The following is a 16,189-nucleotide window of genomic DNA, read 5'->3' as shown; positions in this document are numbered from 1 at the left end:
AATTCGTTGATCTAGAATCCTGTACTGTGTATGTAACCTGACAACCCGCTCTCGAAACACCAAGATGTAACTATAACTTGAGCGTGAAAAACTAGTAGTTACTGGAAATCTCATTTTTTTTAAAGCATTGAGCTTGTAAGGATAACTGTTTCTCTGTCTGCAGAAACCACATTGTAATCTATTTATTGAGCGGGTTGCTTTTGTTTCTATTACAGATGATACGATTCTTGGTTATAGGAACGTGTTTAATATAATGCGGAACATCGGGACTCTGGCATGAATTATACAAACGTGTAAATAAATCGTGATGTTTTGAATAGTTAGCTGAAAATAACAGAGTTAATGGAATTGATGCTACCGTTCGGGACATTTCTGTAATTTAGATGCGGAAAAACTGCAGATGTTAGAAATCCAAAACGGAAAATGCTGGAAATACTCAACAGGTCTAACCTCCAGCGTTTTCATTTTTTACTGCAATTCAAATGTCCAACGTGGCTGCAGCAGCTATCTGAACGTAATCATAGATTTGTGGGTCCAATATCGCGCACGGAGTGGACAGGAGTGGTGTCGAGAGCATTGTAATGAATGCTCAGACTGGCTGGGCTTTGCACAAGGTGGAGCTGGCCCGACACCATCGGCCAAGGTGCAAGAAGGAACTGCAGATGCTGGTTTAAACCGAAGATAGACACAACAAGCTGGAGTAACTCAGCGGGACAGGCAGCATCTCTGGAAAGAAGGAATGGGTGACGTTTCGGGTCGAGACCTTTCTTCAGACCTTATCTGTCTACGATCGGCAGCAGGTCCAGGACTCGCCCAGCCCAGCCGGTCCAGGACTCGCCCAGCCGGCAGCCGGTCCAGGACTCGCCCAGCCCAGCCCGCGCTCCGAACCCGAACGCGGGCCCGGGAGGTCGCGTCACGTTGCCGGGCAATGGCTAGCAAACACGATGGCCGCGGCGTCTGTGCAAGAGGTGAGAGCAGTGGGGCAGAGGGCTGGGGGATGCGGGCCCCAGTACCTCTATTCCGGGACAGGCTGGCGAAGATGTTTGCCGCTGAAGAGGTGGCCTGCCTGCACGGTGCACTGGTCTGAGGAATGGTCTCGACCCGAAACGTCACCCATTCCTTCTTTCCAGAGTTACTCCATCACGATGTGTCTATCTTTGGAAGCCCAGCAGGCAGTAAACCATAATGTGCTGGGGTTGCTCAGAGGGTCAGGCAGCATCTGTGGAGGGAAATGGATATAATATACGATGTTTCCGATCAAGACAGTTCTTCAGACTGATGGGGTAGAGGGGGGAAAAGAGGTAGGGTCGCCACTCAGGGACTATTCTGTAACTTCCCTCGTTGAATAGGAATGTTAAAATAAGAAAGGAAAATTAGATTTTCAGAGTAACCTTGCAGAGGAAATAGAAACTCACTGTAAAACATTTAGAAATATGTGAAGAAGAAAAAGTAGTGGCAAAAAATCAAAGGCTCCTTGCAGTTAGAAATAGGAAGAAACGATAAAACAATTTTAGTACATGTATTAGTTCCGTCTTAACAAAGGAAGACACAAATAATCTCCCAGAAATATTATGGAGAGGGAGAAACTGGATCAGTTGGTTAGGAAAATTGATGCAATTGAAGACGGATTTCCAGAACCTGAAAATTGACATCCCATTGTATTTAAGGAGGTGGCCTAAAAATAATAGAAGCTGTTTATTTTCCAAAGTTGATATTTATGTTGTTCTTTAGATTCTGGAACAGTTCCAACATATTGGAAAGTGGCTAATGTAACCTCATTATTCACAAAAGAAGTTTGAAAGAAATCAGACTTTTATGAAATTTTCAGTCTGACATAAATAGGAGGTAAATTACTAGAGTCCTTTATGAAAGATACAGAAGTAGAATGCTATTAAAATAGTGACAGGATTCGCCAGTCAGTATTTATATACTTGAATGGATTTTGTTTTTGAGAATATAACTAATATAATCAATGCAGTAGAACATGTGGCTACAGTCATGGAGTTGTACAGCATGGAAATATGCTGAGTAAGTGGCCCGCACTCCAGCACTTTGTGTCATTTTGTGTAAACCATCATCTGCAATTCTTTATTTCTACCTGGAAACAAGCCTTTCAGTCCAGCTAGTCCATGCCAACCAAGCTAGTCTCACTTGCCAGTGCCTGATCCATGAAAACTTTCTTGTCCATGTACCTACCCAAATATCCATGAAATATCACAACCATACCTACCTCTACCACTTCCACTGGATGATCACCCTCTATGTAAAACAAAATGTTTCCCCTCAGGTCCCTTTTAAATCCTTCCCCTCTCATGTTGAACCTCTGCCTCTTATTTTAGACTTTCCTACCCTGGCGAAAGACTGGCGATTCACTTTATCTGTGTGTTCACGATTTTATAAACCTCAGGGGGGTCAACCCATGGCGTCCTCTGCTCCAAGGAGAAAAGACCCAGCCTTTCCAGTGTCTCCTTCTTACTCACACATTCCAAACCTCCCTGTAACATCTTGTGAGTTAATTTTGTGCCCTTTCCAGTTTAATGACATCCTTCCTACAGGAGGGCAACCAGAACTGTATACAGTATACTCCAAATATGACCTTACCAATGTCTTGTACATGATGTAACATGATGTCCCAATTCCTGCATTCAACATTGTGATCGATGACGGCAAACATGCCAAATGCCTTAATTATCACATTGATTACCTTTGTCACCTTCATGGAAATACGTATCCACCCCTAGGTCTCTTTTTGCCACAACACTCCCCAGGGCCCTACTATTTACTGTAGAAGTACAGTCCTGACTTGTCTTATCAGAATGTAACATCTTGCATTTATCTGAATTAAGCTCCGTCTGCCGTTCCTCAGCAGATCGACTCAGTTGATCAAGATCCTGTGGTAATTTAAGAAAACCTTTTAAGATTTTATTTGGACTTTGGAGAGAAGGAATAGGTGATGTTTCGGGTTGAGACCCTTCTTCAGACCTTATCTGTGGGTTGAAAGGAATTGGTGACATTTCCGGCAGAAACGCTGCATCAGGACTGAGAGTGAAAGGGAAGATAGCTGTTATAGGGAGGAGAGAAGAGTGGTGAGACTGCCGTAATGGGTCTCCTGCCCTTATATCAGAAATAAATATTAACAATAATCTCTTTTCGTAGAAATTTGATTTTAACAAAAGTAAAAGTGAAATCCTAAAGATGAGATTTATTAAGGAACAGTACTAACAAAATATTTGGATTGAAAATTAAATGTGATTTTATGTTTTATTGACCTTTAAACAGGTTATAGAAAATGAATTAAAACTTCACAAAATCAAAAGGAAGTGCGATGTCATTGAACTTTATCTGGCTAAGGAGTAAGTAATATAATTCTCTGTCATCAGACATTAGTCATTAACTAATTTGACATCAGAGGACTTTCTGTTTGTTTTTAATATATTTATTTTTTTATGTTATAATTGGAATTAACATTATCTTCCAGATAATTTAATGACTTTAGCAAAGGGATTCAATGCAAAATTATAAGTTAAAAAAAGTAGAAAATTAGAAATAAAAATTAGCTTAAAAAAACTCACAGTAAGAAGAAGAATTTTATGGAGTGCCAGCAGAGAACGAAATTGCCTTCTGACTTACCTTGTGGCCCTTGAAGCATATCCTTCATCTAAAACTGAGAAATGTAATGAAATATTCATCATTTATTCAGGTGCAAACAGTTCAAATAGCTGATGAACCGCAACCCTGTCCAGGATGAAACAGGATGTAATTGGCACCACCATTACTATCAAGCTAGGGGAATAATAAAACAGAAATCAACAGTAGAAGGGTGGAAATTATGAAAAGTTTTCTGCTGGAATTTTACTTCAACAGAAAATGTTGTTGTGAAGTGTCAATGTGGGTTTATGTTATATCACATTTTTACTCCATGATAAAATCAGACATTTTTTACATATAATTTCTGTTTAGAGGACTAACAGAAGTTCCTGATTTGTCAAGATTTAAACAGTTGCAGTACTTGTGGTTAAATCATAACAAGGTGAGTGAGAATTTTTGTAATGACCACTTATTTTAAGATATATGAAAATCTGCAAACATATTTCAGGTTATCATTTGTAAGTATTGTTTTCTTAATCATCAGCCAGACTGCCGGCTGGATCAGAGATGAGTGAAGTTAATTAACAGACAGACAGACAGCTAAGCTTTAACCCCAACTCCAGTGCCAGCGCACTTTCTGTGCATTGATCTAGATTTGGAGTACTGCTATAACCATTGTCCTTGATAATACTGTTAAACAGATGGCAAATTCTGGAGCATCCAACACATAGTTAAACATCAAAATGCAGAATGTTGCTTTCAGTGAGCTATGGCTCCTCCACACAGTGTACTGATTTGCATCTTTCACCAGCATAATCTGCAGTTATCAGTGAGCACTTCTAACCTTTGCACACTTTTATTGATATAGAATACTCTGATAATCTTACAGCATGTTGTATGAATGAATGGCATGTTAGACCATACATAATGCTAAATAAAAAACAGATTGTTATGTATGGTAAGAAAGAAAGAACTGCAGATGCTGGTTTAAATTGAAGGTAGACACAAATTGTTGGAGAAACTCAGCGGGTCAAGCAGCATCTCTGGAGAGAAGGAATGGACGACGTTTCGGGTAGAGACCCTTCTTCAAACTTCCTTCTCTCCAGAGATGCTGCCTCACACGCTGAGTTACTCCAGCGTTTTGTGTCTACCTTTGCTATGTATGGATTGTAATTCAAACAAGATTGTGAAATACAATGCATTTTAAAAGATGACTTTTATTTGGCAATTATTCTATTTGCTATTTTATGTATGGAGGGACTAACTGATAAACAAATATAAATCTGAGTAATAGATTTTCTGCTCGGCCAAATACAACTCAAATAATGTTTTCCAAATTCTTTAGTCCATTTAGTGTATTCACTTGAATAGAAGTTGCAGTCTTGTCATTGAATAGAAAAATTATCTTCAGAAGGACCAGCTGCAGCAAATATCGTAAATAAAGATATTTTCTATCATGATGTAAATCGGCGAGTAACTATTAGTACAATATTTAAGCCACAATTATTTCGGAATACCATCTAAATAAACTTTACGATTTCAGAGGGTAATCAGGTTGAAAGATACGAAATGGTTAAACATACAATTGTTGCATATATACATATATTCTCCAATATGTTTCTCATTCTCAAACTAGTGAATACAGTAAACCCTCATTATTTCAGACCTAAATTAAGGACCTATCGATCTTCACTGCCAGGCTGGGTTGCCAGTGCCACCCCCGGCCCACAGAGCTTCCCCAGCCGCTTCCGGGTCAGACTGCCGATGCCAACCCCACCCGCACTTCCTTCACTGCCAGGCCAGCCTGCCGACGTTGGCCCACTATGCCTCACTGGCTGCCTGCAGGCCAGACCTACTGCCGGCACCACCAGCTCCCACAACCTCCAGGCCGCGCTTGCCACCACTGACCCTTACCAGCACTCCGGCTCGTGGGCCTCGACCAATGACTCCACCGATTGTCCCCTCTCCCCCAGACGCCTGCAGGACAAGGCCTTCAACTCACCTGGATTCCAAGCCGAGTTCTAGACTGAGAGTCTGAAGAAGGGTCTCGACCCAAAATGCCACCGATCCATGTTCTAAGGAGACAACCTAACCTGCTGAGTTGTCCTTTTGTGTATTAACCAGCATCTGCAGTTCTTTGTTTCTACTATTTATGCAATGATATTCTATTATTTGGTAATCCCTAACTCGATTATAGCCGACAGCCAGCAATAACGGATGCCATTCCCCTCCTATAGTCCCTTATAACGAGGGTTTACTGTATTTGAAAAGTAACAGCTTTCTAGCTGATCCACTATTTTGCATGAAATTAAAACTTGGTGGCAAATGAACATTTCTCCAAAATGAAAGTTAGAGTATCTTTTTCCAATTGCTTAACAGTCACAACAGTAAGATGGTCAACTTTTCAGACCAGTTTGAAAGCACAATAACACTTTGTAGAAGATCTAGAAGGGATGTCTTTGAACTTTGTTGCTGTGGATAAAACAATAACATTAACAAATAACAGTATCATGATAATAGTTATAGATTCATAGAGCTGTACAGTATGGACCCAGACCCTGTGGCCCACCTTGTCCATATTGGGATAATTCAATTTGCCTGAATTTGGCCCAAAGCCCTCTAAACTGTTCCTATCCATATATCTATCCAAATGTATTTTGGGCAAATAAACAGATAGGAAAAAAATTGAGATATATGAGCCAAACGTGGGGAGTTGGGACTCGTGTAGATCAGGCATTTTTGTCGGCAGGAGCAAGTTGGGCTGAAGTGGGCGGCGCGACTCTCGTCAGCAGCGGCCTCTGCAGTCCGTCTGTATTTTTATTATTTTTTGTCTCGTTTTTATGTAGTTTTTGTTATTTTATTTGTTGGGGTATGTGTGTGGGGGGGTGGGGGGGGAGGGGGTAACTTTAAAATCTTTCCCCTGTACGGGAGACCCGACCTTTTCTTTGTCGGGTCTCCGTTGTCGTTGGGGCTACAACGTGGAGCGGCCTCCAACAGGAACGACCTGGGGTTCCAGCTACGGAGCTGCCGACTACTCACCGTCACGGGGCTGGCCGAGTCCGGAGCGGGTGGAGCTGTGGTGGACGGTGCTGCGACCCGACCCCCGGAGATTCGGAGGCTGCAACTGCGGGTTTGGCGGACGGCGGCACCGGGAGCCCACGGGTCCCTGCTGGGAGACCGCTTTTCGGGGCTTCCGCAACGGCGACTTCTCCCGCCCGAGTTGCGGGGTTGAAGAGCACCTGAGCGTGGCCTTGGAATGGCCGCGGGACTTTGCGAGCGCACGCCGGGGGCTCTAACACCAAGACCCGGTGTGCGACCTTGCATCACCCGGCGTGGCTTTAATGGCCGCGGGACAATCGCCATCGCCAGCCGGGGGCTTTGACTTTGACTCTGACTCTGACATCGGGGGGGAGAGTGCAGTGGAGAGATAAGTTTTTTTGCCTTCCATCACAACGATGTGATGGATGTTTGTGTAAACTGTGTTGTGTCTCGGGTCTTTTTGTTTTGTAATGTATGGCTGCAGAAACGACATTTCGTTTGGACCTCAAGGGGTCCAAATGACAAATAAATTGAATTGTAATTGTTGTAATTGTAAGTACCTGTTTCCATGCAGTATGACTATGACTCTAAAAGTTATGATTATATCTGCTTTCATAGCTTACTTTGGCAGCTCATTTGAGATACGGACTACCCACAGAGTGAAAAAATGGCTCCCAAGGTCCCTCTTAGATCTCTCCCCTCTCGTTTTAGATTTCTCTAACTTGAAAAAAACTGTTTGGTTTCACTGCATCCATGCCCTTCACGAATTTGTGCACCCCAATAAGGTCAATTTTCAGCCTCTTATTCTCCAACTAATTAGATCTATATTATAACTGGGTAACCAGAACTCCACACAGTACCAACTGTGGTCTCTCCAAAGACTCGTATCGCTGTGTCATGATGTACAAACTTTCCCAATTAAGGCAAGTGTGCCAAGCATTATGTCAACACACTATCCACCTGACTTGCCACATTTAGAGAACCGTGCTCCTGTACTTTCAGATCTCTTTATTCTACAACTTTGTTCAGGGCTCTTTCATTTAATGAGCAAGCCCTGCTTGGATTTTTCACACCAAGGTGCAACACCGTACACTTGTCAGAGTAAAATTCAATTTTCCATTCCTTGGCTCACCTTACCAACTGATGTAAATCTTGTTGTGCATCTGCAAAGTAACTTGTATCTGCAATCTAACTGTTCATTTATTGTATTATTGTTTATGGTAAGTTTATTTTTATGGTGTTGCATTAATATTACTGTAAAAGCAGAAGCAAGTAAGAATTTAATTGTTCCATTCCCAATGCATATAGCGTTAAACAATTGATTAATCGTCCTCAGAGCACAGAAGCATTTGGAATTAATTGATTTTGTTCTCAACGTCCATCTCAGTTGAATTTAACACATGGAATAGACCTTTCTCTTAGTTTATCTTCATATGCAAAACCGACATTGGATTCTGGTAATAGAATTAGTTGGTGACAAAATGTCATAGATTTGTCCATCTTATTTATTAAAACAAACTGGGCAGCCTCCCAGCTAATAACCCACCATTGGTTGGAAGCTGGAGATACAAGAGATTGCAAATTACTGTAATCTGAGCAAAATGCAATCTGCTGGAGGAACTCAGCGGTCAGGGAGCATCTGTGAATGGAGATGGACAGACATTTCGGGTTGAGACCCTTCTTCAGACTGAAGTAGCAGAGGGGTGATAGTCAGGAGAAAGAGGCGAGAGAAAAGGGTGGGACTAGAGGTGGCAGGTAATGCGGATCTAGGGATAGACCGGTTGATTGACGGATGAATCAGCTGTGGTATGTTTGCCTTCATCAGTCGTGGCATTGAGTGTAAGAGTCACGAAATCATGTTGCAGCTTGATAGGACTACGGTAAGGCCATAGTTGAGGTTTTGTGTACAGTTCTAGTCGCCCCATTACACAAGAATATGAAGACTTTGGCGAGTGTACAGAAGAGGTTTACCAGAATTTCGCTCGTTAGTGGGTAACATATTGTGTCAGTTATCTTCAATTAAATCATTCTGTTACCATTTGCTTATTGTAGATTAAAACGATAAATTCCCTGAAAATGAATTGGTGCCTCAAAGAACTATATTTACAAAACAACATGCTCCTTGATTTAACAGGTACAGTATTCCTTTCATGAGTAAAATTAATTTAGAATGGTTTTATTTATTGAATTATGAACTGTTCTAAGGTTTTAATTTGTAATTTTTGTTACTCTTCATGTTGTTTTTATTGCTTTTACCAGATTGACATTTCTTTTATAAGAAGCAAAGCAATGTAGATGCTGAAAATGTAAAACAAAAGTGGACATGCTATACTTGGATGCGATCAATGGAGAGAACATACGTTGATTTAATGGATACAGGGTTTTCTACAATAGTGTTTTCAGAGCTTTTTATAATCTTTTATTACATTTATTTTTGCACATCCAACTGAATTTTTTTGGTATATTTTCATTCCTAATTATTTCACATTTCATAAAAGCACCTCATGATAACAGAAACATTCAAATACAAATGTTTTATTTGGAACAAAGATTTAATTGTGATATAGATAAAATACATGAATACAAATGAGGATGAAGCAGTGTAAATAGAAAGCTTCTATTGCCCTCAGCTGAAAAGTCATGGATGTAACTGGTGGGAATACAGAGGATTTGAGAACAAAATATTTCACCAAGTGAGACATAAAGATACTGGATCCCATTGCCCAAAAGAGTAACGGAAGCAGACTTTCCCAATCGTGGCAATTCAAGTGATGAAGAAAGTGTATGGCACACTTGCCGTCATTGGAAAGGGCATTGAGTATAAAAGTTACCACATCACTATTCAGCTGCACAGGTCATTGGTGAGACCACATTTGGAATACTGTCATCTAGCTATCATTAAGTTGGAAAGGATGCAGAACAGGTTCACCAGCAAGTTACTGGAATTTGCAAGTTGAGTTATAGGGAACGGCTGGATGTGCTGGGATTTGTGTTATTGGAGTGTATGAGGCTGAGGGGTGACCTTATTCAATTATACAAAATCATGGAAAAAATGAGCCCCAAGTCTTTTTTTCAGGGTGGAGGATTCTAAAACTAAAAGGCATAAGCTTAAGATGAGAGGAAAAAATTGAGAGGGGTAATAATTTCACTCAGAGGGTAATCATTTAATTGTTCTTAGCAAGTGTAATGGAGAAAGGCACAAAATTCCCAAATACAAAAATAATGTGTCCATAATTCAACATGTGAATGGCAATTTAGTCTTTTAAGTTCTGTATTTTATATTGTTCATACTAGATGTGCTGTTACCATGGTGCATGCCATCCAAATCTTTGGTTTATTGTAATATTTTCAAAAATCCAATTTTTTGACAATACTTCCATTCCATATTTCCCATCAGAATGTCTAGGCATTTGCATCATTGTAAACAAGTGTTGACAGGTGAGTACATTTGTGTGGCTCCGACTTTCAAGTGTATTTAGTGTCATGACCAAAAGATAATTTCTCCCTCGTGATCACCAGATTGCTTGTTGAGTATCATAATAAATAGGTGTTTGTAGTCCTCCATATGGTTTATGTGCTCCAGGTTGTTAATTAACTTGTTTATGTGAATATATTTTGGATTATATTACATCAGTTTATTTATTTTTTATTTTTTTGACATCGGTTGGAAGCTGCATACCAAATCTCGTTGCACTGATGTGCAATGACAATAAAAGATATTATTATTATTATCATAGGTTCTCTGAAACACTTGACATCCTTACAAATATTGCTGCTGCACAACAACAGGCTTACTAAGGTGGAAAAGATCGTAGCAGAATTAAAGAAAATGACGTGGTTGCACACATTAAGTAAGCAAAGTTGTCTGTATCGACAATATGAAATGCTTTATTTGTCAGGCCTAATATTATATCCTGGCAATTGGTATAGCCCACATATAGCATAATTTGTTTGTAAATAGAAAGAAAATATAGGTTTTACTTATTGCAGTAACACTCTGATAATCTGTTTCAACTATTCAGAAATACTGATGGTTCAGTGTTTGGCTCACTGGGTACAGATACATGCACTACAGGCACGTGCCGTCAGGGTAAGCAAGGTAGGCAATGCCTACCCTGACTAAAATTATAAAATGGTAATAACTAAATATAAATAATAAAGGCATGGGAGAATTATGCCTATCTAAGAGATCGATCTCTTAGGTAGGCATAATTCTCCGTGCCTTTCATCCGCAGCGCTTGTAACCCTTGAAGGTCTGTGCAGTGCACGTGCCGTCAGCGCTGCTGGACGCCGTCAATTTCAAGCGGGGCTGAAGGCGGCTGAAATTCTGCCTTTGCAGCACTCGCCACTGCCTGCCATTCTGAAAAAGGACCCTTCACTCCTACTCTTTGCTTCCGGTCTGCCAACCAATTTTCTATCCATGTCAACGCCCTACCTCCAATACCATGTGCTCTAATTTTAGTCACCAGTCTCCCGTGCGGGACCTTATCAAAGGCTTTCTGAAAGTCTAGATACACTACATCCACTGGCACCCCTTCATCCATTTTACTTGTCACATCCTCAAAAAATTCCAGAAGATTAGTCAAGCATGATTTCCCTTTCATAAATCCATGTTGACTTGGACATCCTTTTACTGCTATCCAAATGCCCCATTATTACCTCTTTAACACTTGACTCCAGCATCTTTCCCACCACCGAAGTCAGGCTAACTGGTCTGTAATTACCCGTTTCTCTCTTGCTCCTTTCTTGAAAAGTGGGATAACGTTAGCTATCCTCCAATCCACAGGAACTCATCCTGAATCGATCGAACATTGGAAAATTATCACCAATGCGTCCACTATTTCTAGAGCCACCTCCCTGAGGACCCTTACACATCAGGACCCCAATTCTTGTACTTTCCATAAAATACAATTCCTGCTTTCCTCTGCAATTCACCCGACTTACTCATGTTCCCTTGAGGCTCACCAGGGCCTTACTTCCTGCATTCCCAGGAAAACTGTTTCACTCAAAGAATTATTAATATCTAAAATTAACATGAATCCAAAGTATATTGTATTTATTGGAATAAAATCTAAAAGTCTGGAAAAGCTGCTAGTTCGGCACTACCAAAATCCCAAGCATGTTGGGTTAGCAGTTTTAATGTGCAAACATCTGGATGATACTAGCAGGTTTTCATGGGTTTCTGCAATTGTTTTTTTTCTCTTTCTTAAAATAAGGCATATTTTGTTAATTATTCAATTTATATCTATGCCTAATGATGAAAGGACTTAAACTACTAAAACAAGGGTATTTGCAAAGTGTAAATATGATTGTTGGTGTGGTACTTTTGGATTTTAATTAGTTGTTTTATTTTGCTTTCACAAACAAATGTATTGTTCAGCCTTTCAATCTTAATCCTTGAGATTATCGAAAAGTTTATTACTCATTTTCTAAACTCCACCACATTCCTCTCGTTCATAGTGATCCCTAATCCACTGCCATCTCCATATTTTTAATGGTGACACAACAGTTAGTGCCGCTGCCTTAGCTTCAGTGACCCAGATTCTACCCTGATCTCGAATGCTATCTGTATGGTGTTTCCACATTCTTCATGGAGCCACCCATGACCAAAAGATGTACCTAGTAGTGGTAAATAACAAAATGATCAAAGAAGTTGCAGGTTCTAAGGATCCAAGAGAGGGGATGGAATTTATTTATGCACTTTTGGGAGTGAACCTAGATCCAACGGGCCGAATGGATTCCTCCCATGTTGTAATAAATAAGGTTATGGTTCTCTTTTTTTCCAATTGCCCCCAAGGCTACACTATCCATTTTTCTATCATTTTTTCCAACTCTAGAATAGTTTAACTTGCTTCCATTTACACTCACAAGTTAGATTATTTTTGCTTGCTTGATATTTTTAAGTTGGTATAAAAACCTTCATGAAGTTCAGTGGGTCAGATCGATTGTTTGCTTTGTTAGACCTATATTTTTATTTTAGTTTTTTTCTAAGTTTTTAGAGATAGTGTGGAAACAGGCCTTTCAGCCCACCGAGTCCACGCTGACCAACAATCACCCATACACTAGTTCTATCCTACCCATTAGGGACAATTTACAGAAGTCAATTAACCTACAAACCCACATAAGTTTGGAATGTGGGAGGAAAGTGGAGCACTTGGAGAAACTTTGGAATGTGGGAGGAAACCGGAGCACTTGGAGAAAATCCACACGGTCGCAGGGAGAATATACAAATTCCATTCAGACAGCACCAATAGTCAGATTCGAACCTGGGTCTCTGGCACTGTAAGGCAGCAACTCTCCCGCTGCGCCTCTGTGCCGCCCAATGATTTTGACTAAAACATATTTCAGTATTTAAATATAGTCATGAATGTAAACAATTAGTTCACTTTTCATGGTTTCATTTTTTGTTGTAAATGTCAATCTCTTTTAGATATATTCAATAATCCTTTGTCACAAGATAAAGATTACCGCTTGTATGTAATCTACCATCTACCTTCAGTGCAGCTGCTTGATAGGCAATGTGAGTTACTCAAATTTTCCTCACTGATAATTCTGAATTCAGACTGTTGGAGAAGTCACAGCGGGTACTTTGACTTTACTTTTACAGATGTACATCAGAAAGAACGGGAAGCTGCTTTGGATTTCTGCAACCAAGACCGAATGCGAGTCCGTCAATCATTAGCATTTGGGCAGAGGATACAAACTCATTTACTTAAACAGAAAGTATCAAAGAGAAGTGGAAGTGCACATCCAAGTAGGAACCTACATACAATTTAATAATTGAATTGATTAGTTACATTTTAACAGTTAAGTCATCATCGGCGGTCGTTCGAAACGAGTATGACTGTCCTCTCCATAGGGTTGTCTACTTGTGGGTCTGCAGATGTCTGTAGAGGTCGATCCGCGATACACACAACTTGATGCAACGTGGGCAGTGGAGAACTGGCGGTGGTTGGTAGTCGTCGAGCCCCCTTCTCCCTCTCCTTACGGTGCTGTCGCTTTGTCTCTGCGACACGGCGTAGTTCCATTTTGTGAAGTGCAGCTCCTTCCTGCATGGATTTCCTCCAGGAGCACCTGTCCAATGCAATGTGCTCCCAGTTGCTTGATGTGATGTGGAATTTCATCAGACTGTTCTTGATGTGTCCTTGAAGTATTTCTTTGGCCCGTCGGGGGCTCGCCGACCTTCCTTCAATTGAGAGTACAGGATTTATTTAGAGAGACGTGTGTTGGACATGCGGATGACATGGCCAGTCCATCGAAGTTGGTGCTGCATTATTGTGATGGTGATGCTGGTCATGTTGGCTTCCTCCAAAACGCTGATGTTGGCGCGTTTGTCCTCACAGCTGATCCTCAGAATCTTTCGTAAGGATCTTTGTTGGTATTGTTCCAAAGCTCTCAGGTGCCTGCTGTAGGTGGTCCATGACTCGGCTCCATACAACAGGGTGGAGAGGACAACTGCTCTGTAGACCAGCAGTTTTGTTTGGGCCTTCAGGTCTCGGTCTTCAAAGACTCTTTTCCTGAGTCTGGTGTAGGCTCAGGCAATGGTTGATCTCAGAATCGATGTCAGCTTTTCAGGAAAGAATGCTGCCAAGGTAGGGGAAGTGGTCAACGTTTTCAAGTGTTGTGTAGTCCACTTGTATAGTGGGCTGGGTAGACGGTTGTTTGGGTGGAGGTTGATGTAGGACCTGGGTCTTCTTGATATTTAAGGCTAGACCCATGGCTCTGTATGCCTTGGCAAAGGCATTCAGGATGGCGTGGACGTCTTCTGCAGAGTGTGCTACAATGGCGGAGTCCGCGCACTGAAGTTACTGACTTTGCTCTTGGCATTCAACCTATTAAGGTTGAAGAGCCCACCATCAGTTCTGTAGAAGATAGGGATCCCCTGTAGCAACTCTTCACCAATGAGGTGAAAGGTCAAAGGTCAAAAACTTTATTTGCCATTTGTGCTTACACACATAGGAACTCTTGTGCGGTTATTCAGAGAGTCAAGTCAAATTAAAAATTAAAAAGACACACAGAAGACACATAATCTATAAAAACATATACTACTCTAGAAATAAAAAAAGAAAATGCCTAAAACCCTATATAAAGGGGAAAGTGAGAGCATTGTAACTTGCACAAACCCTATATCAGGACATCAGTTCATTTTGTTTTGTTTTGGCCAAGAGTCTCACTGTTGCAGGGAAGAAGCTCTTAAAAAAGCGTGTTCTGTTTGTGGCGATGCTGTCTGCAGAAGTATGGCAGCAATGAAGACGACAAACAGGGTCGGTGCGATGATGCACCCCTGTTTGACCTCCGTTTCCACAGTGAAGGGCTCAGACTCAGAGCCGCAGTTGCTGAGCACTGTGACTGACATGCCATCATGTAGAATCCTCAATATTCTGATGTACTTGTCGTGACAACAGTACCTTGATAGTATGCTCCAAAGAGCCTGGCGGTCTACTGAGTCAAAACCCATTGTTAGGTCCATGAAAGCCATGTACAAAGGCTGCCTTTGTTCACGCTTTTATTCCTGGAGTTGGCGTGCTGTGAATATCATATCTGCTGTACCTCTGGATGGGCGGAAGCCACACTGTGATTCTGGGAGTACCTCACAGACAGTAGTAGAGGTCGGTTTGTGAGGACACGAGCCAGGACTTTGCCTGTTGTTGACAGGAACGAGATGCCCCTGTAGTTTCCACATTCAGCCTTGTCCCCCTTCTTGACAATAGTCACTATTCCTGAGTTCTGAGGGAAGTTCTTTTTCCCAGAACTTGAGGAGTAGGGCGTGGATGTGGTACAGGAACTCCAGTCCACCTTCCTTTAAGATCTCAGCTGAGATCCCATCTGGACTGGTGGCCTTGTTGTTCTTAAGGCTCTTGATGGCATCTTGAACCTCTGTCATAGTGGAAGGTTCTTCCATGTCTTCTCTGATGGGACTCTGCGGGATGCGGTGGGTAATGTCTGGTTCAGTTGTGCTGTCACGGTTGAGGAGTTCCTGGAAGTGCTCTTTCCATCGGGCGTTAATGGACTCATTGTCCTTCAGCAGTTCTTGTCCGTCTTTTGAGCGCAGGGCTGTTAGGCCGTGGTAGCTTCGACCATAGATGGCCTTAGTAGTGCTGAAAATGCCTCTGGTGTCACCCGAGTCTGCCAATCTCTGGATTTCCAGAGCCTTATCTGTCCACCAAGAGTTCTTAATCTCCCTCACCCGGCTCTGGACATCCGCCTTGGCTCTGGAGTGAGCCGCTCTTTTAGCCTTGCAGGTTACATCATTTTGCCAGGCACAGAAGGCTTTCCTTTTCTTGGAGATGGGCTGTTCTATCTCTGTGTCATTCTCGTCAAACCAGTCCTGGTGTTTTCTGGACTTGCACCCAAGGATGTTTTTACAGGTATGAAGGATGGTGGATTTGAGCAGCTCCAGTGCCCTTCAATATCATCAGGATATTCCTGTTGGAGGCTTTTCCCAAGAGAAGCCTGAAATCGCTACTTGCTGGCAACTTCCTCCAGGCATTCAAGATTCAGCCTTGGCCAGATCTGCTTCGTTTGAATCCTCCTGTTCCTCTTGACTTTGATGGACATCATG

The 16,189-nt window shown here is 41.6% G+C and overlaps 1 protein-coding gene across 1 annotated transcript in view; it reads left to right on the top strand.

Annotated features, from left to right (window-relative positions):
• Positions 1–430: 430 nt before the first annotated feature.
• lrrc72 (leucine rich repeat containing 72) overlaps positions 431–16,189 on the top strand; it is a gene marked incomplete at its 5' end in the record, with an annotated part of 29,975 nt that continues 14,216 nt past the window's right edge. The window contains 7 exons of the mRNA XM_033039319.1: positions 431–643; positions 3,280–3,353; positions 3,961–4,030; positions 8,680–8,761; positions 10,365–10,478; positions 13,058–13,147; positions 13,235–13,381. Of these exons, the coding sequence (XP_032895210.1) occupies positions 431–643; positions 3,280–3,353; positions 3,961–4,030; positions 8,680–8,761; positions 10,365–10,478; positions 13,058–13,147; positions 13,235–13,381 (790 nt within the window). The remainder of the gene's footprint in view (positions 644–3,279; positions 3,354–3,960; positions 4,031–8,679; positions 8,762–10,364; positions 10,479–13,057; positions 13,148–13,234; positions 13,382–16,189) is intronic.

Source organism: Amblyraja radiata, chromosome 2 (assembly GCF_010909765.2).
Source record: "Amblyraja radiata isolate CabotCenter1 chromosome 2, sAmbRad1.1.pri, whole genome shotgun sequence".
In the NCBI taxonomy this organism is placed as follows: domain Eukaryota; kingdom Metazoa; phylum Chordata; class Chondrichthyes; order Rajiformes; family Rajidae; genus Amblyraja; species Amblyraja radiata.
Note: the sequence above shows the minus strand (reverse complement) of the source record. Positions and strands in the feature narration are given on the sequence as shown.